General features: G+C 45.0%; 1 protein-coding gene across 3 annotated transcripts in view; it reads right to left on the bottom strand.

Annotated features, from left to right (window-relative positions):
* LOC110497517 (catenin alpha-2) overlaps positions 1 to 25559 on the bottom strand; it is a 652111-nt gene that overhangs the window by 422550 nt on the left and 204002 nt on the right. For all 3 annotated transcript variants that reach the window (XM_036954442.2, XM_090210736.1, XM_036954443.2), the window contains exon 7: positions 17844 to 18047. In XM_036954442.2, the coding sequence (XP_036810337.1) occupies positions 17844 to 18047 (204 nt within the window). The remainder of the gene's footprint in view (positions 1 to 17843; positions 18048 to 25559) is intronic.

The following is a 25559-nucleotide window of genomic DNA, read 5'->3' as shown; positions in this document are numbered from 1 at the left end:
GCCTCCCCCGTCAGGCCTATAGCGCTCAGGGCTGTTCCCGGCTACATTGCTTCTGCAATTCACACTTTCCTAGAATCCGTAAGCCTTCAGATTTTGGCCAATATATTTTTTTTAGAGAGAGGCCCTGGCAGGCGGGGACAATTACCGTGCTTGCTTCCCGTGAAATGGAGCTTCCCAGGGCCGAGGCAAGAAAAGGGCCTTCGGGCTGGGGGGGGGGGGGGGGGGGGGACACTCTACAAGCACCAGACCCTCATTGAACCTTGTGGCCCAGGGAGGGTGTAAATCTCTTGGCTTTGCACTGCGAACCAGCAGCTCCATTCAGAGGCACGCCTCTAAGGACATACACTACATACAATAACACCTTGCGACTGTGGTAGCAAAAGTGACAGGCTGGTTGTACAATCAACCCCCTAGAGTGGATTGACGTACCCCATGTGTCAATCTAAGTTACACAACCAAAAAAATGCACATCAAAATTGGTCAGTTTAAGATAAGAGGTATCGTTTTTTTGGGGGGGTTGTAATGGATGCGTCTCATCTGCCAGTGTCGCACAGCCACATCTGCAGTGAAAGGTGGGAGAGTTAGAGCGGTGTCTGTCTGACCATGAGACATCCCAAAAAACGGTCATGTAAACGTCTGTGGCATCCGAACGGTTTGACCTACAAAACTAAGGACAACTCTATGGAAAGGGTAGTATCTCACGAGCACGATGGTGTTCTCCGTTTTGCTCTACGATCACCACAAGTGTCACAGGACTCGTCTGAAGGTAACCAGTACCCGATTTTTTTAAATGAATGGAAGTATGAAGGTAGTTTTCTGCCTACCCCAAAAAAAGGGTCAAACATTTCTATGGGCTTTAGCGATAAAGGCCAAAATCAATATTTAAACAAATAACATGTATTTTTTCTATACCTAAAGGGGTCCTAAAATTCAAAATCAAACAGCTAAATGACCCCCAAGGCGTTGTTTGTCACACTAGCCTTCGCTTTGGCTCCCTCTACTGTCCAGCTCAGGCATTCGGTGTCGCCAGCCTTCTAGCTGCTGCTGAACCTACTGCTGGCAAACGCCCTTCACTCATCAACCCCGGACTTGTCTCGTCATCATTACACACACCTGGCTCCAATCCCCACTCTATCACTGTATATATATACTCCCTCTGCCATTTGTCTTTGTCGGTCATTGTTGGCCGTTACTTGTTTTCCTGAGAGGAATCGCTCAAACTACTTCCTGAGTACTTTATATTTTGCACTTTGGGTTCGCCCTGTGCCTTGTCGTTTATGAAGATATATTCTGAGCACAACAGCGTTTGGGTTTCGTCCCGCTTTGATCTATGGTGCTTAAATAAACTCAGTAGCTCTAAACCTGCGACTGCCTCCTCCTCTCAAACCAGTGACAGTTGTGCCTGTAATAATAACAACTAGTTATTTTTATGGAACCTAATTAAAAACCCTTCCCTCAACAAGACTGCCCCTTAAAACAGACATTAAATACACAAACACATGCACATCATACAATGGATTTCTTTCGTCGCGTGAAATTCCACATACGTTTCTGAAAAGTAATACAAGGAATATTTATTTGTAAAAAAGGCTGGTGAAGTAAGATCATGTAGTTTATGGCTGTATCTGAACTGACCTTCATAAGCAAAGTACATTTCATTCCATGCCTATGGCAGCCAGAAATCCATACAAACCCCCAGACGTCTCTTATTCACACACAAGATCAATACAACAACAAAAAATATACACCGTCCTCGCCCTATTAAAACATAAAGGTTGAACATTGACTACACGTGTTAATGTGTCAACTGAAGCTATGTCAGGGAGAGGGGGGGTAACCCATAAAAAGCTCACATATGGTTCTAATGAGAATAACAACCTCTCAAAGACATTGGAAGGTGTTGAGTTACTGCCTAGGTGGACGGCCGGGCAGTAAAACAAGCCTTATTTCCCCATAAGAAATACTGGATTCAGATACTGGATTCAGATACTGGATTCAGGCACATACTGGATTCAGGCAGGCGAGCAGGACAGGCCCCCAGTTAGCTAAGCGCTAATCCTGTGAGAAAATCTCCACTGCGTTGCACAGTGGACACACTGGCGGCTACCGCTAAGCTGATGACATAGAAAGAGACAGGCCCTCCTGCATCGGGAAGAAACTGTCGATACATTGTTAATGAGCAGGTTGTGGAGGCTACGGCAGCTATTGAGTTATGGTAAATATACTTCATAAAGGAGGACGGGGGGGGGGGACAAGAGCAAAGGGGAAATCCTGAGAGAGCGGGAGGATTCAGCCTGACATCCATTGACGTGGAGGTTGTCTTTGTGTGCCCTTTCGGACTAAAGACTCAAGGGAAACTTTGATGTGTGTGTGTGTGTGTGTGTGTGTGTGTGTACGTAGCCTTGAAGACAATAAAAAAGATCTCCAACCTAACCGCGTTGTTCCATATGTGAGTTACACTGAAAACAAGTCTTAAGTCGCACCCCAATTCACCAAAGGCCAATGCCCCATCGAGGGCAGAGACAGAGACAAACCTTGTGCTACTGATGACACAGCAGAGGCTGGATGGGAATGGAGAGTGCAGTGCAGTACGGGGTCAGCGCTCTGTCAAGTGCTGATGATTTCGATGCTCAGGCATAAACACAGAGAAAGGCTTCTAGGGACTAGGAGAGATAGGCACTCTACTAGGGACTAGGAGAGATAGGCACTCTACTAGGGACTAGGAGAGATAGGCACTCTACTAGGGACTAGGAGAGATAGGCACTCTACTAGGAACTAGGATAGATAGGCACTCTACTAGGAACTAGGATAGATAGGCACTCTACTAGGAACTAGGATAGATAGGCACTCTACTAGGAACTAGGAGAGATAGGCACTCTACTAGGGACTAGAAGAGATAGGCACTCTACTAGGGACTAGGAGAGATAGGCACTCTACTAGGGACTAGGAGAGATAGGCACTCTACTAGGAGCTCTCCATGTGCCTCACCGCAGATCAAACTTGTATCACTGGTTGGGTATTATGATACTCAGAGCGAGGAGAGTGGGAGTTTTTCCTAGACACCGTGCTTCTACACCTGCATTGCTTGCTGTTTGGGGTTTTAGGCTGGCTTTCGATTCGATTTGTATTTGAGAAGTGGAGGTTTAAAATGGGTAAATCCATGTTCGATATGCAATATGGCCTTTTATGGACCTTCTATATTAAGTTGTGTGAGGGGTAATAGCTCATAGCACCTTTTGGTTGAAATGTATTCCTCTCTCTCTCTACTCTCACTCTATCACTCATCTCCTTTTTTCCTTCCCCCCGCCCCCCGTACTTTCTGATTGAACAGTTCTGCTCGGCTTCCCTTTGTACCACAGAGTACATTTGACTCTCCCCCTCCCATCCCCTCGGCAGCCCCCACCCCCGGTGTTCTGCAAATAATGGCCTCCATGCTTGAGCGCCCATTGCATTTGGTCACTGCATCCATAACGCTAACATATGTAGAAGCCCTAATGCAGTTACAGGCCCAGGTCCCCGGATCCATGTCTGCTCGCTTAATGCAATTACGCTTGATTCCATAGTTTGATCCACCTATCAATGTCAATCGTGTTAGCGGCCGCTCAAGGCTGCCAGCTCTTATGGGCCTGGGGAAAGGGGGGAGGGAGTCCGAAGTGGGAGACGGAGGAGGAAAAGGGTGATCTCTAATGCAATAGGCAACCAGGATCTGAGAGCCTTTGATTCCATTAATACGTCTGAAGTTAATTTGATCTCCATCAGAGATGGCTACGCGGTGTGGGGCAGAGAGGGGTGGGACGGCGAGGAACTGCTGGTTGTTTGTGGTGGTGTAGCCTGGCTGTCTGTCTGGCGCGCTTTGGGTGTTCTCCATTTCTAGCTGAACGAGTCTAATTGGGGCAGAGTGTGTGTGTGTGTGGGACGGCAGGCGGTCTGCTTTCTCCCACCATTATTAAAGCAGGAAGTATCTGTCGTGCACCAGCTCACAGACAGTGTGCTATACAATGCAGACACCCAGAGCAAGGAACTGCATCCTGAGGTGTTTGTGTTTTAGTACACAAATTAGAATAAAAACATTAGGTACCTATAAATGCCACTATAGCAAGTCGACAGATAGACCCTTTACATACACGCAATTACAGATAAATACAACCCAAAAACAGACGTTCTTACAACTTCCAAAGAACCAAATGTGCTTGCTGGGTCCCTGCTAACAATCTGTAGATGATGCTTTCTAGTAGACTGCTCAATGTGATGTGATATGATTTTAATGGCCCTGGGGGAAAAAAACCAAATAAACCAAATTGAGCTAAGGACAGCCCGAAGGTGGCATGGGATACCCTCTACCCTGTTAACCTCTTGATTGCAATGGGAACCCGGGGCATTTCTTTGCTTTATAATTTGGCAAAGGTTGAGAGAACCCTGGCCCCTTGGATCATCACAAACTACCTATATGGCATACATTTCCTCCAAATAAGCTCAGGGTTTTCCCCTAACTCTGTAACACAGAGCACAGCGGAACTGAGAGATTCCCAGCAGCCCATTCCAAAACGCCAGGATATTGATATTAGTTGGTTAGAAATGAAAACATTCTAAGGGTTACAGTGAGAGAAATTAATAAATAAATATTGTGTAGAAATATAAGAAATAGAAAAAGAACATGTCATTTGAATAGTCTGAGAGAGAACGAGACAGAGACAGGGATAGAGGGGAGAAAAAAGGAGACAAAGGGATATTGAGAGAGGCCGAAAGAAAAAGAGAGACGGAGTGAGTCAAAGTCCCTTTTTGAAAGAAAACTATAGACAGGACATTGGAATTGGTAACCCACTACATAAAATAAAAGAGGGAAAGAGAGAGAGAGAGAGAAAAGAGAGAGATTGAATAGAGATAGCATGAGAGCGAGAACACACACAAACACACACAAACACATGGGAGCGAAAAGGGATAACACCCCGACTCTGGGTGAATGAGAAATCTGAAGCCCATTTTTTGTCTCATCACCTCACCGTAACACACCAGAGCGCTAGCAGACAACACCGAGTCACACTGTGATTTATTATCAATCTCTGGGCCTATTTTATTTTCCTGATTACCATGGGCGGCTAACACGGACAGCAAATTAATGAAAAAGCTGGGGAATTATAAACTCCACTTCTCCCGGTGCCACGCTTGAATTATCTGGGAAGAGGACTGAATTAGGAAGCTGCCAATAACCTCTGCGAATAATGATTTCTCGCTCTTTTGAGGAACTATCAAAGAGGGCCTCAAAATGTCAGCCTTGGGTAGGAGGGGAGTTTATTATTTTCTGAGGAAAGAGAACAAGAAGAACAAAGATAGGTCCATCCCCAAGGTCCATCCAAAGACTTTTCTTGAACTGTTTTATTAGACCACGTTTGCTCTCAGGGATGACGGTTGCCGGGGAAGATGCCAGAGTTGTGAAAAAACAGGAGCACCTTGAGGAACACCTTGAGAGCTGTTTGTGAGTGTGAGAGCTTTATTCCGTGGTCTGTTTGGGTATCTGTGCTCTCCACGGGCAGGTGGTCCTGCTGTCCTGGATGGAGGACAGTGATCACTGTGGGTCAGTTCCCCCAGCTGTCTCCTTCTCTTCTTGGGGGAGGAGACGGACGGTGAAGGACTGCCTCTGGAGCGGTGGAGCCCCGGAGGGCCGTGAGTGAAACCACACACTCCCTTTTCTTGAATTAACAACTCTTAGGTCAGCCAGTTCACCGTCTCGTCTTCACCCTCCAAGATGGTGCCTTTGAGTGGTGGGGGGGGGGGGTCGTGGGGCTACAAGGGGGGCTGATGGATTGCTGTAGCAGTTAAGTCTTTGCGATGCCAGGGTTATTTTTTGTTCGGAGCAAAACGGGAGAGTGCAGCTTGTGGCGGCAGTGGCGACGCATTAGGGTGTTGACAGATGGAAGGGGAGGGGCCACGGGACGCCGTGGGGAGCGCTGTGATTTATCACCCAGCGTGGGGCGTTCAACGAGCCGCATGTTGCCCGAGTGTGACAGAAGGGAAGGTCCCGACGGGAGGATGAATGGAGGGAGGGAGCGAGTGAGGAAGATGAGGAGGAGAGGAAGAGCGAGAGGGGGAACAGGACACTAAGCTTGAGAGAGCATTTTATTACCTAACCCAGGCGACCTCCAAGTGCTAAAATGCGGTATTATTGGGACGCCAGCGCATTTACACTGGTAGTCACGACAACTGCTTTGCTGTAAGCAAAGACACGGAGGGAATAAACTGACTTTTAGACCATGTGTTTGCTTCAATTACACCCCACGAACAGCCGCGGCAGTCGTTGTTGTCATTCTCCTTCTTCTCCGTCGGCTCCACCTCTTCAAACCATTACTTACTTATTACTTTCATTACTTATTTCTTTGGTCAATCTGGATTTGCATATCGGCTTCTAAGCGTCAGACTTCTCCTCACCTTCTAATCAGTGTCAAGAGGTAGGTAAGGGCAGACACTCCATTCCTCCTTCTTCATCTCTCGAGTAGTTCTTTCTTAACTTTGGCGTGGTGAGGAGAGGAGAGCGCAGCTCGATAATTCATCTGGTTCCACTTCCAATTCGATGAGAGAAGATGCTTGGGAGCTGGGGGGAGGCAGTGTGACAGGTAGGTCCTTTGGGGAACAGATCGTTACACAGTGGGAATTATCCGGCAAACAGCAATCTGATACTCTGGCCCCGAGGCCCCGTGTAGTCCTTATGGATTCACTTCTACAAAAAAACGTACTGCAGAGTCTTCTACCAGTCTACTGAGAGTCCCGAGGTAGAATTTAAAGTGCCCCAAACATCTCAAATATCGCTCAAAGGCTAAATGACATATCTTTAGACCAGGCTCCGTAGGGATGTGTTCCACACTGAAGCATATGACATAAAGTGACACTGTCGTCCTACTAAGCCTTTAAGATTAAGCCCGAAGTCAATGGCTATTCAACATTGGATACTGTTCATGAACCGTTTGACGCGTGAGTCCCAAATATCTCTAACGGTCGACCAAGCATGAGTTTTTGTTTTTACGAGCCCCGTGTCAGAATCCACCCACTGTTCCAAGATGTGACGATTACACAACAGGACAGTTAAACCCAGGCTGCCCTCAAACCAAGGCACGCTGCCTGCTAATCATCTTGTAGGCTATGTTTGAACTTGTTCAATTGAAATGATTGTCGGACAAGTTTCAACAACAGTTTGAATTGAGGCGTGTTCCGTCTCCTCCTTAATTCGCATGGAAGTAGCCCATTTCACTGTTACGGACAATTACGTTTGAGTCTTTACTGAGCTGGACAAGAGCCTAAGCACAAACCTTTTTTTTTATTCCTGGCACATTTTCCAGCTGGCGCATTGCATGCTGATTATACATTTGGACGTGTGTGCATTCCTATCACAGTAAGTGCCTTAATGCCTTATCATTATAGTTTCTGTATATTATGTCATTTCTTCCGTAGAGGGCTGTACTGATCATGCGCTAACGCTAAGCTGATTGGCAGTTGTGTGGGGCGCCATGTTGGTTGACATCATGCAATGCATGATCAAGACCAATGATGTTATTTAAAAATAAAAAAAATGAATATATATTTCACCTTTATTTCACCTTTTTATTTTTTTATTTCACCTTTTATTTCAACCTTTTAACCTTTCACCTTCATTTCACCTTTCAAACAAAACGAGGTGAAGGGATGGCTCCCTCATCTTTCAAGTACATTTCCAGAAGTGAATGATGGTAGGTGACACACCCCCTTGCATTCTGCAAACAGACCCCAACGCATCTTGTCACCTCTTATCTTTGGTTGACGCTAAAAAACTAAGGACGCACACAAACTACCCATCTCGGATTACTTTAGATTTTCTGAAAGTGTTTTACTCAATTATTTCGATCACTGGTGAGGTCACACCGTCATGTGATTAATTGCAAAATAGTAATTGCTATTAGCTAATTCATATTATGGTTTCTGTCAGCCGAGAGTTAGCTAAATATGACCGCTTGTGTTAGGTCACTCTTTCCTCAGTTAGCGCCATGACCAATGTAGCCTAAATTGTCCGGTTTGAATAAGAATTGGGTTACGCTGTAAACTGCTCACATTGAGAACATAACTGCTGACTGTTGCGTCAATCGTAACTCGGACGGTACTAAATAAGTGTTCTAATCATACCGGTTTGAGCGTACGCTGCTCGGACCAATGTACAACGATGGCACCCGTGTGTTCGTACGTGTCAAAGCCTTAATGTCGGATGTGCTGTCATGGCCTGAGGATGAACTGTACGCATTCACTTGTCAAATGCAGATCAGGAGAACACCACATCCTCAGAACTCACAATAGATATACATACAAATATATACTGTATATAGATGATGTACATGTTTTATCTCTTTGATAGCGTTCTCCTGGCATCCGCCGAAACCCAGATTAGTCCGCCGGACTTTCAGATGGTGAAGCGTGATTCATCACTCCAGAGAATGCGTTTCCACTGCTCCAGACTCCAATGGCGGTGAGCTTTACACCACTCAAGCCAACACATTGGCATTGCACATGGTGATATTAGGCTTGTCTGCGGCTGCTCGGCCATGGAAACTCACTTCCTGAAGCTCCCGGCGAATAGTTATTGCGCTGACGTCGCTTCCAGAGGCCGTTTGGAACTCAGTAGTAAGTGTTGTAACCAAGGACACACAATATTTAACTGCTACGCGCTTTAGCACTCACGTTCTGTGAGCTTGGGTGGCTTAGTACTTCGCGGCTGAGCAAGTGTCCACATACTTTTGGTCATGTAGTGTGTAACCAAACTGGAGAGGACGCTCAAGGATGTCCATTTGGTGTCCATAAGGTTAATTGATTACAAGGTAGGTAGCTCTTCACTAAAGAAGGGCTTCAACATCCTGTGTAGGTTCATACCAACCTCTCAGGCTCTCAAACAGTCTTGAGAGGTTTAGAGAGGGAGAAACCACTGCCAGCCTGCGTCATTAGCCTACAGTTTTGTATTTGTCGGTTTGTTTATGCCGTGAATGCCCCAGCATTTGTCGGGCAAAACGACATGGGGGAGGTGGGGATTGAGTTATGTACATTGTCATCCTCTGGATTACAAATAAGCCTTGTGAAGAAGGGGGAAGAGACAAGCTGACGCACAACTGGCGTATGACAGTTCAATATGCTTGCGCTCAAGGTACATCTGAATGCAATCTATATCTGTTTCAGTGTATGCGATTGGTGGGCTGCATCCGCCACTCGACGACGCCCACGACGCCAGGCTTTGTTCCGGATCTCCTGCTGGCTGCGGGCGGCTCGTCAGTGGCTCGTCCTCAAACATTGGTGTGCGTCTAATGTAAGCAAAAAAGGGAACTGCATCAAGGCAAACGTGGGCCTCGCGTCACGCGGGCTTCAGCTAATGCTAAGTGATAGTCCGACAGAAAGGCCTTAATTATGAGAAATGCATGCTGCCTTGATTGTGTGCCGTTAATAAGATTTTTCCATGTCTAGCCACCTGAAGCGGTGTGTCAAGCTATTGCTGATGCTCGCTCGCTTAGAGAGGCAGTTTAGCAACTATGGCAGAGCCTGACAAGTTAATATGGGCTGTGGGAGCAATAACAACAAAGTGTGTGTGTGTGTGTGTGTGCGTGCGTGTGCTTGCGTGTGTGTGTGTGTACGTGTGCATGTGTGAGTATACATGGTATATGTGTGTGTGTGTGTGTGTGCTATCACATGTGTCTGTGTGTGTGTGTGTGTGTCCATGGCAGTGTTTTACAGTGTGTGTGTGTGTGTGTGTGTATGTGTGTGTGTGTGTGTGTGTGTCCATGGCAGTGTTTTACACGTGTGTGTGTGTGACAGGAGCCTCATCAGAAGCCTGGTACTGTAGGAGTGGGTAGATGACAGCAGAGTGTGAGGAGGAGGACATAGGAGCAGGAGGGAGCTGTGTATAATGAGCCAGCTAGAAACGACGACCACTGGCTGGCTGGCACAGAGAAAGAAGAAGAGAAGAGAAGAGAATAGAATAAGAGAGGGACAAAAGGGAGAGAAAAAGGAGACAAAGGCAGACAGAAATTGAGAGAGACCGAGAGAGAAACCGAGAGAGAGAGAGCCCATGAGTGAGGCAGAGTCCACGTCGCAGGTAATTTGAACATCTCATCTCACACCACTGTCTCATCTGGTGCAAAACTAAAGCCTGGGAAACTTCCCAGCAACCCCCGCAACCCCCTGCCGCCCCGTCGACTTGTCAAGCTGCGTTTTCCTTTTCCCAAACTCCTGTAATTGAGCCGCCGGGCGCTTAAATCGTGCGCTCAGCGCGAGTCGGCCCATTTCCTGAATCGCAGCGAGGTGGGAGCCAGGCACCTCTCGGGGAGTGCTTGCCTGCAGCCACACCGAAAGACTTCAAGAGAACGAGACTAACAACACTGAAAGACGTCATCAGCACCTCCGCTGCCGTAGGATCCTCATTGTTTTTACGCAAGTCATCCTACCTGAGCTATCCACAAAGCCAGAGCTACAGCTTGATGAATGACGCCAAAGTCTCGGGGGAGGTGATTAAAAACAAGTCTGAAAGCCTGCTGGATGTGCCATATCCGAGCATCAGATCATTAGTGACTTTCGTTTCGTTCGGATGTCGAAGGTGTACATTGAGGAAAAAAGTCCAGACCTGAGTTTGAATTTGTTTTTGTCTGTGCCCCGAAAATGTCCAGGCGGTGTACCGAAATGTGTTTTTACACAATCATTCTCGAGGGCGCTCCCTTGAGGGAGGATGTGTTGGGCTCCTGCTGTGAGGGACATCAAAACAGGCAAGGCAGAAGAGATGTGGGGTTGAAGGTTGGTGTGGATGGGTTCCTGGGACATTATCCATTATCAGACAGGGGCAAGATCAGGCAGTAGTTAGCTCTACGCAGGCAGCAATCTGTGACCACCCTGTTTGGGCCCAGTACAAAGTTCAGGAGCGAAAACAACAGGAAAGATGTGGACACTCAGATTGGAGAGTGTACTGAGGTGCAAGTGGCAGGGAGAAAACACACGCCGCCACATTGATGGCCCATTGTCTGGGACGTCAGACGCGTCTGATCAGTCCATCCCCTTTGATCAGCTTGGAGGCGCCTCCACACCCAATTAAGCTCAATCCATTCCAGTCATGTATTACTCAGCTTCATTTTACTACAAGCCTTTGCTCCTTACGTGTCCTTCGCACGCACGCAATCGTGCACACACGTCTCAGGTGATGAGTCACAGTCAGGACAGGGAGGCAATCGATCAATCTCAGGTGGGTTGTGTATGTGAGCGTGCATGCATATGGAGGTCGTTCTCTCATTGAGATGATATTGTACTGTAAACACAAGGGTAATTAGCAAACAGCCGAGCTCCACTGACCAGACCTTGGAGTGGACCAGACAGACAATCGAGGTCCTTTGATTCAGACAACAACTGCTTGGTTGATGCCTGCCATTATGGCCAGCGTTATTAGGACAGAGAGAATACTGCTGCTGGCTCAGAGTTCCTACTCTGTATTATTTTGCCTGGACAGATGGACTGAGGGCATGCCAAAAATTGACATTTTTAACAAAATGGCCACCAAGTGAAACGGGACCTAGGAGCACAAAGGAGCACTGCCATTGTCTCAGCTGCCTGCCTCCTCCCGAAGAACCTCCAGGTGTAATGGAGTCCTGCACGCTGGCCAGCTGGGCTCGTGCCTGCTTAAAAAGTATTGATCAACTTCTCTCTTTTTTATGCCCCCTCTCCCTCCATCCTTTCTCATGGGCCAGGCGGTGTCTCAAGGGTCTCTCTCTCTCTCTCTCTCTCTCTCGTTCTCTCTCTCCTACTCCACTCACTCCATCACTCTTAAAACACTGGTTTGAAAGGGGAGAGGATATGCTCTGATGAGGCATCTGTAGCTTTACAATAGCAGACACCTGCACACACACTGATTTCCCCGGTGTTATGTGCGTGAGGAGACCACACAGGTCTTGATTAGGCTCTCTCCATGTCACGCCCCCGAGGTGTGTGTATGTGTGTGTGTGTGTGTGTGTGTGTGTGTGTGTGTGTGTGTGTGTGTGTGTGTGTGTGTGTGTGTGTGTGTGCAAACGGGCAGGCATCTATCTCCCCTAAACGGCTGTCCGTTTGGTGTGCCACGTCCCGCTAACTGCATGATTAAAACCCTCTTAAACTCTCCCTAAATCCTGTTTACTGTCTACTAGTCACACCCAGGGACCCAACGGTACCCCCCCCCCCCCCCCCCCCGGCCCCATCCCTATACATCCACCCCCGTACCTCCCGGCCATAAGCCCTAGCTATCAACATGCCCCTTGACCCAAGCCGGCAATGCATTACTCTTGCCGATCAATTGATAGATCGGTCCTGTCGGATCGGTCTGTAACCAATTCAGACGATACTGATGATTCAGCCAGGGAGCTCCGGGCCGCTGTCACCAATCACTGATCAGCAGCGCTGCCGGACAGGTATGGACATTCGCCTGTCACTTGGACCTAATTTATTGCTGACTACCACCATTGATTAACCTTGCCTTGTGGACCGCCGCAGTCCGAAGTTTCTGAGAAGGGAGGTTAAGGAGGAGTCTGCAACGATTATTGGAGTGAATGGAGCAGGGGGAGTGGGGAATAATGATGTTAACAGTGTTGTGTGTGTTCAGACTAGCACACTAAACTTGACTAAAGTTGGGGTGTTATAAAACATCTGTAACCTTAGGTCTTTGGACCAGTAAGCTATGGACGTTTTTCAGTCATCGGATGACCACTCAGCAACATGCCAGGGACAGGTGCAGGTCCACAGACCATAGGTTGAGAAGCACACTGAACTATATGGCTTTAGTGCTTTATCACAGCTTCTCTTAGTGTGTTAAGTGACTATTTCAGAGGCCACATTGCAGCTGCCTCTCCTCCAAGTGTGACCGTGTCCACACTGTCCACTTTAGCAATCCGCACCACCCTCATCCAATCGCAGGGAGAAGACGCCCGCCACAGAGACCGCCAAGTGTCCGAGCGACAGAGGTTCACCGGCGGCATTTAAGACCTGTCAAATCCCTCTCGGGAGGTTGTGTTTGAAGAGGGGACCACCTCGCCACTTTATTGACCCGTGTTTACTCTCACGCTTACTGCCGTTTACCCACAATCCCCTATCAATGGGCACTGCAATCAACTACCTGTCTGTCAGAGCCCACGGAAGAAGAAATACATAGCCTATAAATGGTAGCCTATATACAGATGTAGGATCTTCATTTGACCACCCTGTAACAGGATAACTATCCTGAAATGCAGGTTTAAAATGGCTTCTGAAGTTTGTCATTTCCATGTAGACATTTTAGACTTGATTGCCCCTTACAAAAATGCATCAACCACTACAAAATGTCCATAGATTATAATTAATTTTGTTTATATTATGATGTGTGTTGTCTGTATTATTGTGTGTTTTGTCTGGTATTATTGTGTGTTTTGTCTGGTATTATTGTGTGTTTTGTCTGGTATTATTGTGTGTTTTGTCTGGTATTATTGTGTGTTTTGTCTGGTATTATTGTGTGTTGTGTCTGAATTATTATGTGTTTTGTCTGGTATTATTGTGTGTTTTGTCTGGTATTATTGTCTGTTTTGTCTGTTATTATTGTGTGTTTTGTCTGTCTTATTATGTGTTTTGTCTGGTATTATTGTCTGTTTTGTCTGTTATTCTTGTGTGTTTTGTCTCTAATTTTTGTGTGTTTTGTCTGTATTATTGTGTGTTTTGTCTGTATTATTATGTGTTTTGTCTGGTATTATTGTCTGTTTTGTCTGTTATTATTGTGTGTTTTGTCTGTCTTATTATGTGTTTGGTCTGGTATTATTGTCTGTTTTGTCTGTATTATTATGTGTTTTGTCTGGTATTATTGATTGTTTTGTCTGTTTTATTATGTGTTTTGTCTGGTATTATGTCTGTTTTGTCTGTTCTTATTGTGTGTTTTGTCTGTCTTATTGTGTGCTTTGTCTGTATTATTATGTGTTTTGTCTGGTATTATTGTTTGCTTTGTCTGTTTTATTATGTGTTTTGTCTGGTATTATGTCTGTTTTGTCTGTTATTATTGTGTGTTTTGTCTGTCTTATTGTGTGCTTTGTCTGTATTATTATGTGTTTTGTCTGTATTATTATGTGTTTTGTCTGGTATTATTGTTTGTTTTGTCTGTATTAGTATGTGTTTTTTCTAGTATTATTGTGTGGTTTGAGTTGCACCCTTTTTGCCCTCAAAACAGCCCCAATTAGTCAGGGAATGGGACCTACAAGGTGTCGAAAGCGTTCCAATAGGGATGTTGGCTCACGCTGACTCCAATGCTTCCCACATGTGTGTTAAATTGGCTGGATGTCCTTTGGGTGGTGGACCATTCTTGATACACACAAGAAAACTGTTGAGCATGAAAAACCTAGCCGTGTTGTAGTTCTGACACAATTAAACCGGTGCGCCTGGCACCTACCACCATACCCCGTTCAACGGCACTTCATTATTTTGTCTTGCCCATTCACCCTCTGAGTGGCACACACACAATCCAAGTTTCAAATGTCTTAAGGCTTAAAAATCCTTATTTTCTTCTCCCCTTCACCCAAACTGATCGAAGTGGATTTAACAAGTGACATCAAGGAAATAACAGGTTTTATTGGTATTTATTGGTATTATTGTTTGCTTTGTCTGTTTTATTATGTGTTTTGTCTGGTATTATGTCTGTTTTGTCTGTTATTATTGTGTGTTTTGTCTGTCTTATTGTGTGCTTTGTCTGTATTATTATGTGTTTTGTCTGTATTATTATGTGTTTTGTCTGGTATTATTGTTTGTTTTGTCTGTATTAGTATGTGTTTTTTCTAGTATTATTGTGTGGTTTGAGTTGCACCCTTTTTGCCCTCAAAACAGCCCCAATTAGTCAGGGAATGGGACCTACAAGGTGTCGAAAGCGTTCCAATAGGGATGTTGGCTCACGCTGACTCCAATGCTTCCCACATGTGTGTTAAATTGGCTGGATGTCCTTTGGGTGGTGGACCATTCTTGATACACACAAGAAAACTGTTGAGCATGAAAAACCTAGCCGTGTTGTAGTTCTGACACAATTAAACCGGTGCGCCTGGCACCTACCACCATACCCCGTTCAACGGCACTTCATTATTTTGTCTTGCCCATTCACCCTCTGAGTGGCACACACACAATCCAAGTTTCAAATGTCTTAAGGCTTAAAAATCCTTATTTTCTTCTCCCCTTCACCCAAACTGATCGAAGTGGATTTAACAAGTGACATCAAGGAAATAACAGGTTTTGACTAATGTTTCGTAGACTCAATGTACATATAACTGTGTCTGCGCTTCTACGTTTTGGCGCTCTGCATCATTCACAGCAGACTTGGGTACAAATAGTACCTGCGTTTCTTTCAAATAGTTTAAGCATTTGATTGTGCACGTCTGGAAACAAGAGACTGAAGCCTTAATAGACCCCAGGAATGAGAACCTGCTGTTATCTAGCTTTCAATACCACAGCTATTACCACTACCAGACGACAGGACACACTGAACAGTCAGAGATGTGCTGTATTTAACATTTCGGCTTCCATTTATGAAACATTGACATGTCCTCTACCATTCTCGATGCAAAAGCAGCTTTAGCGAAAGAAAATGTGCTGTTTAACTTTCGGTTGGGAAGACTACAGCTTGGGTGACTAAAAAGAGCTCCTGGCAATCCTACCACAGACGAGAGAGAAACAATGAGTAAACATGTTACCACATCTTCTGACTGTTTAACCAAACGAGTGTAAATCAACCTCAGTCACAACTGTGCCAGAGTTTATGAGTGGACAATGGACCGGACAATTCCGTCAGTTCCTCGCTAAATTTGTGACATGTATCAAATACTTCATCTTTTAGATGTTCAGAAGCGTCTCAATTATTTCTGAGGGCTGTCCCGCTCATAGATACCATTTATATTCAGTGAAAATAGTACGTGAAAATGAAACAAATTGCTTATTGCATTAAATATGCATCCGTTTCAAACGCAACTTGTCGTCACCACTACACAAAATCAAAGCTTTTCTGTCACAGAGTCAGTCCCCTATAGCTCACCTTTTTCTGGTATCAATTTATTCGGATAGTCCCAAATAGATTGTTTGTAATTCGGTAGATGTTCAACTAACAACAACATTTTGACTAACTATCGAGTAATCCTAACCCTCGCCTTAACCCTAGCTTAACCTAACCCTTATTCTAACGCTAAACTGAAATGTAACCCTTAACTGTAACCCTAAAAAGCTGTGGCATATCAAAAGAGTTGGAATTGATAGTTTAGACATCTGTAAATCACCTATAGGGGACTATCAAAATGAAGTGTGCGATTAAGATCACTTCATTCGTCAAATTACACACAAGGTCCAATGGAAATTTGACCTCCACTTTATCACAATCCCGCCCGAAAGACCTACAGGGAGCATGCCATACTTCGGCACCTGTGGAGCAGTTGTTGTGGTGGGTAAGTGCCTTACTCAAGGGCACAACGGCAGGCGATGGCATCTAGGATTTGATATCTAGGATTTGATATAGCCAGCTCACTTCCCGCCAGATTTTTCCCATCAGACCCGGGATTAGAATTTGCAACCCTCCGATTGTTAGCTGGCCTCTCTAACCACTAGGCCACCTGCCGCCCATGAACTATCCTTCTAACTGTCACAGACAGAATGGAGACAACTCAGAAGACATATTTGTTGTCCCCATGCCTGAGTTTCTACTGTGAGATTGTGGGTGGCCATTGCTTTGGTAAACACACTAGTTGGGCCCAGAGGACGATGGTAGTGCTGATGAGCTACTTAGGATCAACGAGGGATTCAAAAGCCTCTGAGCCCGAGCTCTCTGCTACTGCTAATGACTACAAACGCTGACAGAGAGAGAGAGAGAGAGAGAGAGAGAGAGAGAGAGAGAGAGAGAGAGAGAGAGAGAGAGAGAGAGAGAGAGAGAGAGAGAGAGAGAGAGAGAGAGAGAGAGAGAGAGAGAGAGAAACAGGGAGGGAGGAGGACATAAAGAGAAAGAGGAGGGAAAGAGAAAATTCAGAGGGACACCCTACTCAAGGACTAGGGCCCTTTAAGTAATAACTGAAAACAAATTGCACCACGGCCACCACCACCACTGAAAGTTCATTCATGATCCCCTTAATATATCCAAAATGGCCACCCAGTCACAAAACTAAGCCCTGTAGGCCAAACCAAAACAAGGCTGAAATGACACGATAGAGCCCCCATTTCGGCTCTGGTAGCAGTGAAGTCTACGGATGCTGAGCACAGCAAAGCACACACTAACCTTGTGCAGTGAGTGAAACACATGAATGCACCGTGGCTGCAGCCAACCTTCCTTCACTGCAGTAACTCAACTCCAAAGTCAAGGCCATTAGGGGGTTATCTAACGGCCCAACCAGGGGGTCGGAAACTGCTCTGCAGTTGGGGGTTATGGACTGAGGAGATTTATAGGGAGGAATAATGCTGGGAGCCAACATGACATTCTTGTCTCTCGTGTCACGCTGTGCACATCACATTACAGTCCACTATCACACGGTAGAATAGAGGAGGATGGATTTCAACAGTGTAAAACTAGAGAAGTGTGCAAGTTAGTGGTAAACGGGAGAGTGGGGAATTGTCTGGCGCTGAAAAAAGGATAGATGGGGCAATGTGTGGAGTGGAGCTGTGGTGTGTGTGTGTGTGTGTGTGTGTGTGTGTGTGTGTGTGTGTGTGTGTGTGCGTGCGTGCGTGCGTGTGTGGTTGTAGTAACATTTTTAACAGGATTTAGAAGGGAGAGAACATGAGTGGTACAAACTGTATCTGAGGAAAGGTGTGTGTGTGTGTGTTTATATGAGGTAAACCCAAAATCCTCTTCGAGGGGTTCTCACATTGTTCATGTACTCGCTCAGCAGGTCTTGCAGGGCCTGCCGGACGGCGTTGCACTCGGCCACGATGCGCTCGCGGCGGTCGTCGCGGGTGCAGGACGAGTCGGCCATGAGGGCGGCGCCGCTGATGATGCTCTCCAGGCGCTCCTCCAGGGAGGGGCGGAAACGCGCTTCGCTGAACGTCAGCGGGTCCAGGATGATCTTGTTCTGACCGGGAGGAAAGGAGAGAGGGAGGTCAGAAACAGGCTAACCAAAGGGTCAACTTTTGAATGCTACTGCACTTCAGAACTTTGTGCCCAACGAGACTGTTTAGTATTCAGAGTGGAGCATGTCACTCCTTTATCTTATTAACCAAAGGTTAAGTGTTGGGTCACCCAATTGTATGTAAGCCCTGTTGGGCTAGATTGTTTACAAGAATGATGAACACATGGAAATGCACGTTAGAATCACCCATGAAAAGCTACAATCTACATTCAAGATTACTTTGCCACCAGCGCTAACTATAATACATGTCAAAACAAACGACACAGATGAAGATCTGAGGAAGACATGAGAGAGAGACAGAGAGAGAGAGAAAGAGAGGGAGAGAGAGAAAGAGAGGGAGAGAGGGAGAGAGAGAGAGGGAGAGAGAGGCCAGTTTAAGTTATGTTTCTGCCGTCAACCATGAGTTACATAAAAATACATCTTAGCTGTTTCTTTGGAACAGGTTGTTGCTGAAATATATTACTGGTAGCATAGGTTTATGTCTGAGGTTCACAGAGTCATATACACCCTTCTGGTCTTCATAATGACTGTAGTAATACACATAATAATAATAATAATAATATCGGACTGACCCATGTCTAAGGCCACCATCTCCCAATGAGAGAGAGAGAGAGAGAGAGAGAGAGAGAGAAAAAACAGAAACAGAGAGAATATGGGACAAATAAGAAAGAGGAGGAAAGAGAGGACTTGTACGACAGCAGGCGGCAGTAGCCCATTTCAATTTATTAATGACACTCTCTGTCAGGGAGAGAGAGAAAAAAAATGAAAGAAAGAAAGATAGATAGAAAGAAAGGGAGAAAGATGGTAAAGAAAAAAATAAAGAAAAAAATTAATGAATAAAAGGAGAAAGAATGAGAGAAACAGAGAGTGCTACAACAGCAGGAGGTAGTTACAGGTAGGGAGTGTAACAAAGCTAGCAAACACATTTGGCAGTGATAGCAGATGGCTCAGTGCAATCTGTCAGCACTAGGTGGTAAAGCCAGAGGCTGAGAGTGGAGGAAAGGTCACCTTCAAGCTTAGCTTCAGGGTCCTAGTACCAGACCCTTACACCCCCCTCCCCGCCTGCTTTATGGGGCCTTTAAGCACAGTGAGGAGACACAGGGGCCCCGGCTTTTATTATTGGAAGTAGCCGCAAAATATACTTTTTTATGATCTGTACAGCAGGTAAGAACAAAAATTACCATTTTGATGGAGAAGGTATTACGTTTTACGGCCGTACAATTTCAATATCCCATTCGGCAGCAGTTTGTGATGCGGTGGAGTTTTAAAGAGGGAGAAGCCACGGCGGGTAGGCAACGTTTATTAGTAAAGAGGTGCCTAAATCCCTGTGTGTGTGTGTGTGTGTGTGTGTGTGTGTGTGTGTGTGTGTGTGTTCATATCGGTTGTACTGCGCATTACGGTTGAAAACAGTTCCAGTCGGGCGTAGTTGAAAACAAAATACAGTGCAGTTCAATGACTACTGTCTTCGACTGTTTTGCGAGGGCCTAATTTGTTTCAGGTTGCAGCTAGACAGCATCTATTTTCCACAAAGCGAGTTAGCCACCATGTCTAGTCTAGCAACTGAAGCCTATTCTAAAGAACAGCAGGGTGCTATCACATTGACGGGAGACACAGAGCACACACACATTTCCCATTTACATTTTAGCCATTTAGCAGACTCTCTTATCCGGAGCGACTTCCACACGCACACAGACAGAGAGACATCGAGCTGATGGCTTTGTCTGAAACCCTGAAGTGGCAACCCAGCCCTATGAGTGGGAAACCCATTCCAGGCCACTGCTCTGTGTATGCGAGAACGAGAGCAACAACACAGATGGTATTAGACATGGCGTGTCGAGTCATATCCATCTCTATCCTGCCCATAATGCTCCATAATTATCACTGTTTTCTCTGCCTTTAATGTCAGTTCATCTTGTATCTTATTAAGAGTCTCAGGCATCGCAGGCTTGGTAAGCACAATCCATTGGCTTCGGGAGGACATTACAAAGACAGTGAGCCTTCAGAATGGGGCTAGATGGTTGCGTTTCTATTGTTTGCATCGATCAAACATGCTAGCCGCGCGAAAAGGCGATGGCATGCATTCCGGTAATACAGGCATTCATTAAAGTTTGCCTAATCTCGTTTTCTTTAACGTGGGAGAGAGGAGAGGGGGATGGAGGGAAGAATGGGAATGCCCAGCATCTGTAGAGCTAGAGGCAGCCTGGATAAAACTGGCTGCAATCAGAGGAGTATTGTCTTTCTTACGTTTCAGTGTTGCACGACGTGGAACCGCTCTGCTATCCTTGTTCGGGGTGACACTGTTGTAATTTCGTTTTTTTTTGTTTACATTTCCACAATTTATTCATGTGCGCAGAATATTTACAGAAGCGATTTAGGTTGAAGTCAGTCTCTCTCACCGCTCGCATCAGGGTTCAACAGAGGTCGCCTCCCGTAGCCGCCGCCCATGAGCTAAGCTACATTACATCAGATGGTTCTGATTTGTAAATAAACAAAAAAATGTCAACAAAGAAATATCCCCCAAAAAGCAGTCAGCAGTAGTGCCCTGCCTTAGCATACATAACAGAACTAAAATGTATGTTTTTGGGGCAGTAGTAGCAGAAGCAAGCGAATGGCAACAGTGAGTTGCGTTCAGAGCCTGGCCAGTGAGCTACGTTCAGGCTCCACTCAGGCCTCTAATCCTGGGGGCAGGGTGACAGGCTAATTGTCAAACGATGCATGAGAAAGACAGGCAGGGAGAGAGAGAGAGAGAATATGGGATGAATTCAGCCACAGTGAGGGGGATGAGATGAATAAAAATAGAGAGAGAACGAGAGAAAGAGAGAGAGAGAGTGAAGAGGAAAGAGGGTCTGAGACAGAGAAAAACAGGAGAGTTGTGAGACAGCAGGACAGTAGTGCCTCTGTTCATATTACTAATGACACTCTCGCTCAGGTACCTCTAACACTACCCTGCCTCTTATACAAGCCCTGGCCTACATTCACATTCACTGGTTGGCGCCTCAGGAACCCAAATACCAAATCCCTGATTCCCAAAGGGACTAATTTTATCAGTTACATTTGACAGTTTAAGTCTGTATAGCAGTTTGTGTTCTAGTTTAAAAGGCAATGAGGTCCTTTATCTACTTCCACAGAGTCAGATGAACTTGTGGATGTCATTTGTATGTTTCTGTATCCAGTTTAAAGGAAGACAGAGGTAGTTTCACAAGCCAATGCTAACTAGTGTTAGGGCAATGACTGGAAGTCTATAGGTATACGTTGGCATGCTAGTAGATCCCATAGACTTCCAGGCAATTGTGCTAATGCTAGTTAGGATTGGCTCACAAAACTACCTTCAACTACCATTTGCTAAAATCCTGAAGTATCCATTTAAAACCACAACCGCAGAAATAAATACCTACAGTAGCTACCTTCCATTTAGGATATGTCCAATTGTTGTCTTCACTGGGGTGTTTCAACTTCAACAGACCAGGTGAAATACAAAATAAATATGTTTGAGTTACACTGGCCAGGCATGAATAATTTCATGTGCACTCAAGATACTGCAGGTTCAACTTTTATACTGTGACTATGTCTATGTTCATCTTAAGTATTCCGGGAACTGAAGTACTCTTGATCATCATACAGTTGAAGTCGGAAGTTTACATACACTTAGGTTGGAGTCATTGAAACTCGTTTTTCAACCACTCCACACATTTCTTCTTAACAAACTATAGTCTTGGCAAGTCGGTTAGGACATCTATTTTGTGCATGACACAAGTAATTTTCCCAACAATTGTTTACTGACAGATTATTTCACTTATAATTCACTATATCACAACTCCAGTGGGTCAGAGGTTTACATACACCAAGTTGACTGTGCCTTTAAACAGCTTGGAAAATTCCAGAAAATTATGTCATGGCTATGGAAGCTTCTGATTGGCATCATTTGAGTCAATAGGAGGTGTACCTGTGGATCTATTTCAAGGCCTACCTTCAAACTCAATGCCTCTTTGCTTGACATCATGGGAAAATCAGAGGAAATCAGCCAAGACCTCAGAAAATAAATTGTAGACCTCCACAAGTCTGGTTCATCCTTGGGAGCAATTTCCAAACACCTGAAGGTACCACGTTCATCTGTACAAACAATAGTACACAAGTTTAAACACCATGGGACGACGCAGCCGTCATACCGCTCAAGAAGGCGACACGTTCTGTCTCCTAGAGATTAATGTACTTTGGTTATGAAAGAAATAAAAAGCTGAAAGAAATCAAATCTGAAATCAATCATTCTCTCTACTAATATTCAGACATTTCACATTCTTAAAATCAAGTGGTGATCCTAACTAACCTAAGACAGGACATTTTTAGTAGGATTAAATGTCAGGAATTGAGAAAAACAGAGTTTTAATGTATTTGGCTAAGGTGTATGTAAACTTCAGACTTCAACTGTATGTGATTTGTTTCAGGAAACGTATGTTGCGGGTCACAGAACAGCAGTTTTTTTAATCCAAATAAGATATTGGGCAACAATGCCTTCTCGAACATGTGAACTTTCATGTAACTTAATAACAAACTTGTATGCCATTTGTAAATACGAATGCAATTGTTAAATTACGAGCCTAGTTGGTTTAGCCAAAGAAAAGTCAGCAACCTTACTGCTAGCCATGATTGGCTGAGATAATAAGTGGGCTGGACATGCCGAAAGATAGGTTTGGATTGGTCTGTCATATAGCACGCTTCTGTCTATTTGAGCTGGTCAGTGTGTCTAGGTAATCCTGTCTTACGCTGCTTTTCTTTAATTTATTGTGTATTAAAACTTCATAAGTGTTGCTCTCCTCTTTCTGGAGGGCTGAATTTTGAAAATCAGTGGAATTCGAGTATGATAGCTAATGAGATGGAGAAAACACTAGTCTCCGGATTACATCTTCAAACTAAGGGGAACCATGGCATCTGACAGGAGACACGTCCAACCATGAATGATGTACACGGGTAAGATAGTCTAGCTAGCTACTGAGATGCGCAGCAGTCTAAGGCACTAGAGGCGTCACTACATATACCCTGTATCACAACAGGCCCTGATTGGGAGTCCCAAAGGGCGGCACATAATTGGTCCAGCGTCGTCCGGGTTTGGCCGGTGTAGGCCGTCATTGTAAATAGGAATTTGTTCTTAACTGACTTGCATAGTTAAATAAAGGTTAAAATATTATGTATTTAACCTTTAAATAAAGGTTTCACATATTACACGTTTCTAATTTTGACAGAAAGAGCCATGAGTTGTGATTATACATTATCATTTACCTAGCTAGCTAACGATAGCTGGCTGGCTCACTAGCTAACTTTACGTGTATGACCTTATTATTTGTATCTCAGAGCCATTTGCCTGTTAGCTAGCTAACATTGAACCTGGTTGGTTCAACGCTAACGCTCTGGATAACATACCAGCCTAACCAGCTCTGCTAGGGCGAGTAATGTTCAGTGAGCTGTTCTCTCTCACTTAGATGTCTGGAAGTAGCTGGCAAGTTAGCTTGGGTGCTTGACTGCTGTTAGTACATTCGGATCAACCCTTAAAGAGATGGGTGGGGCTAAAGCTTAAGAGGGTATGAATGATGCTGAATGGGTGTAGACAAATTAGGGCTCTCCAATAGTAGTACCAAAACATTCAAAGGTCATTTTCTGAAAAGTGTATCAACTTTCAAAGCAAAATTACTTTCCCATTTTCCCTCAACTGTAGTGTATGATGTACCACTTTGTAGCTTTGAGTCTGTACTTTTATCCAATGTAAAAAACACCATTTCAAATTTTGCTACATAAGACCGATTTGAGTCAGACGGTCACATATGACCATTTGCTGGCTATTGACGTGACAAAGAAAGGAACATTTCTGGTTGATAACTAAACCCAACAACACAACAAATAGTCTGGAGGACATATCATAGCCTACACAAACAACCAAGGGGAAATGGCTAGACACAAATTGAAAAGGAAACTAGGGGGAAACTTGTCAACTTCTTTGCACAGTATGTCCATCCACAATGGCACCCTTTCCCCTACATATTGCACTACTTTGACCATGGTCCATAGGGCTATGTTCAAAAGTAAAGCACTATGTAGGGAATAGGGTGCCATTTGGGATGCATGCCCACACTGAGTGTCAGGACGTGTCAACCTCTTTACACAGAGTCGCAACAGGGCTTGTGTGTTTCGAACTGTAATCACCTCCACGCTGGGACAAAAAAAATGGCATGCTACAGAGACCACTGCCCAAAAGCATGAGCTACATGTTGAGAGGCGTGTGTGTGTTTGTTTGCGCTTGCATGCGTGGGGGTGTGTGTCTCGCCCACGCAGAGCCCGGACCTGTTGCTTATTTCACCCTCTCCTCCTCTTTCTCACATTTTGATTTCTCCTTTCTCTCCCTTTCCTCTCTTTCTTTACCAAGGTGTAATGGAATTCGCACCCCTGCCTTCCAGCCCACCCACGGACGACCATGTCGTACATCATTTAGACTGGGAGAGAACAGTGTGCTCTTTTTGCTGACTCATCCAGGGCTTCTGTGCTGTGCTTTACCGCCGCTACACACACACACACACAAATGCATACACACAGGCACGCACAAGCATCATACACACAAACACGTGTGCATGCACACACACACATGAAAAACACACACACACACACACACACTCCCCCAGCCATAGACACAGCCTGATCTTTCCGATAGTGGCCTAGCTGCTATTTTTAGGGAGCCACAGAAAAGGACTGGGGGAGTACCTCGGCGGAAATTGCAAGTTTATCTGTGATTTCCTCACAGGATTATCAGTATGTTAGTCTTCTTGATTGTAGTTTATGTTTTGTCTCTCTCTTTTTTCATTTGCTCTCTCGAGATAAGTCACTTGGACGATTACTACTTTGCCGGTCGATGTGTTAGTGAATAATGCTGTTTAGCTGCAGACTACTCGATTCAGGTGGAAAATAGGGGTCCTTTCACTCCTGCCAAACAGAAACAATACCATTAGTCAAGTTGCCTCTTATCAGCTCTTCTGCAACAGTTGGCTGGTAATATCTAGTAGAGATGCACAAGAGGAAGAAGGGGTAATATGTATCTGTGCCTCCCTATCCTTGGCTAAATCCACATATATTTGAATAGAGAACAGAATTGGGGATGTATAACATACAGACAATGACAAATTGAGTTAACAGTTAAAGTCGGAAGTTTACATACCTTAGCCAAATACATTTAAACTCAGTTTTCACAATTCCTGAGATGTAATCCTAGTAAACATTCCCTGTCTTAGGTCAGTAAGGATCACCACTATATTTTAAGAATGTGAAATGTCAGAATAATAGTAGAGAGAATGATTTATTTCAGCTTTTATTTCTTTCATCACATTCCGTGGGTCAGAAGTTTACATACACTCAATTAGTATTTGGTAGCATTGCTGTTAAATTGTTTAATTTGGTCAAACGTTTGGGTGGCCTTCC

Source organism: Oncorhynchus mykiss, chromosome 19, assembly GCF_057628025.1.
Source record: "Oncorhynchus mykiss isolate SJ-2025 chromosome 19, ASM5762802v1, whole genome shotgun sequence".
Lineage (NCBI taxonomy): Eukaryota > Metazoa > Chordata > Actinopteri > Salmoniformes > Salmonidae > Oncorhynchus > Oncorhynchus mykiss.
Note: the sequence above shows the minus strand (reverse complement) of the source record. Positions and strands in the feature narration are given on the sequence as shown.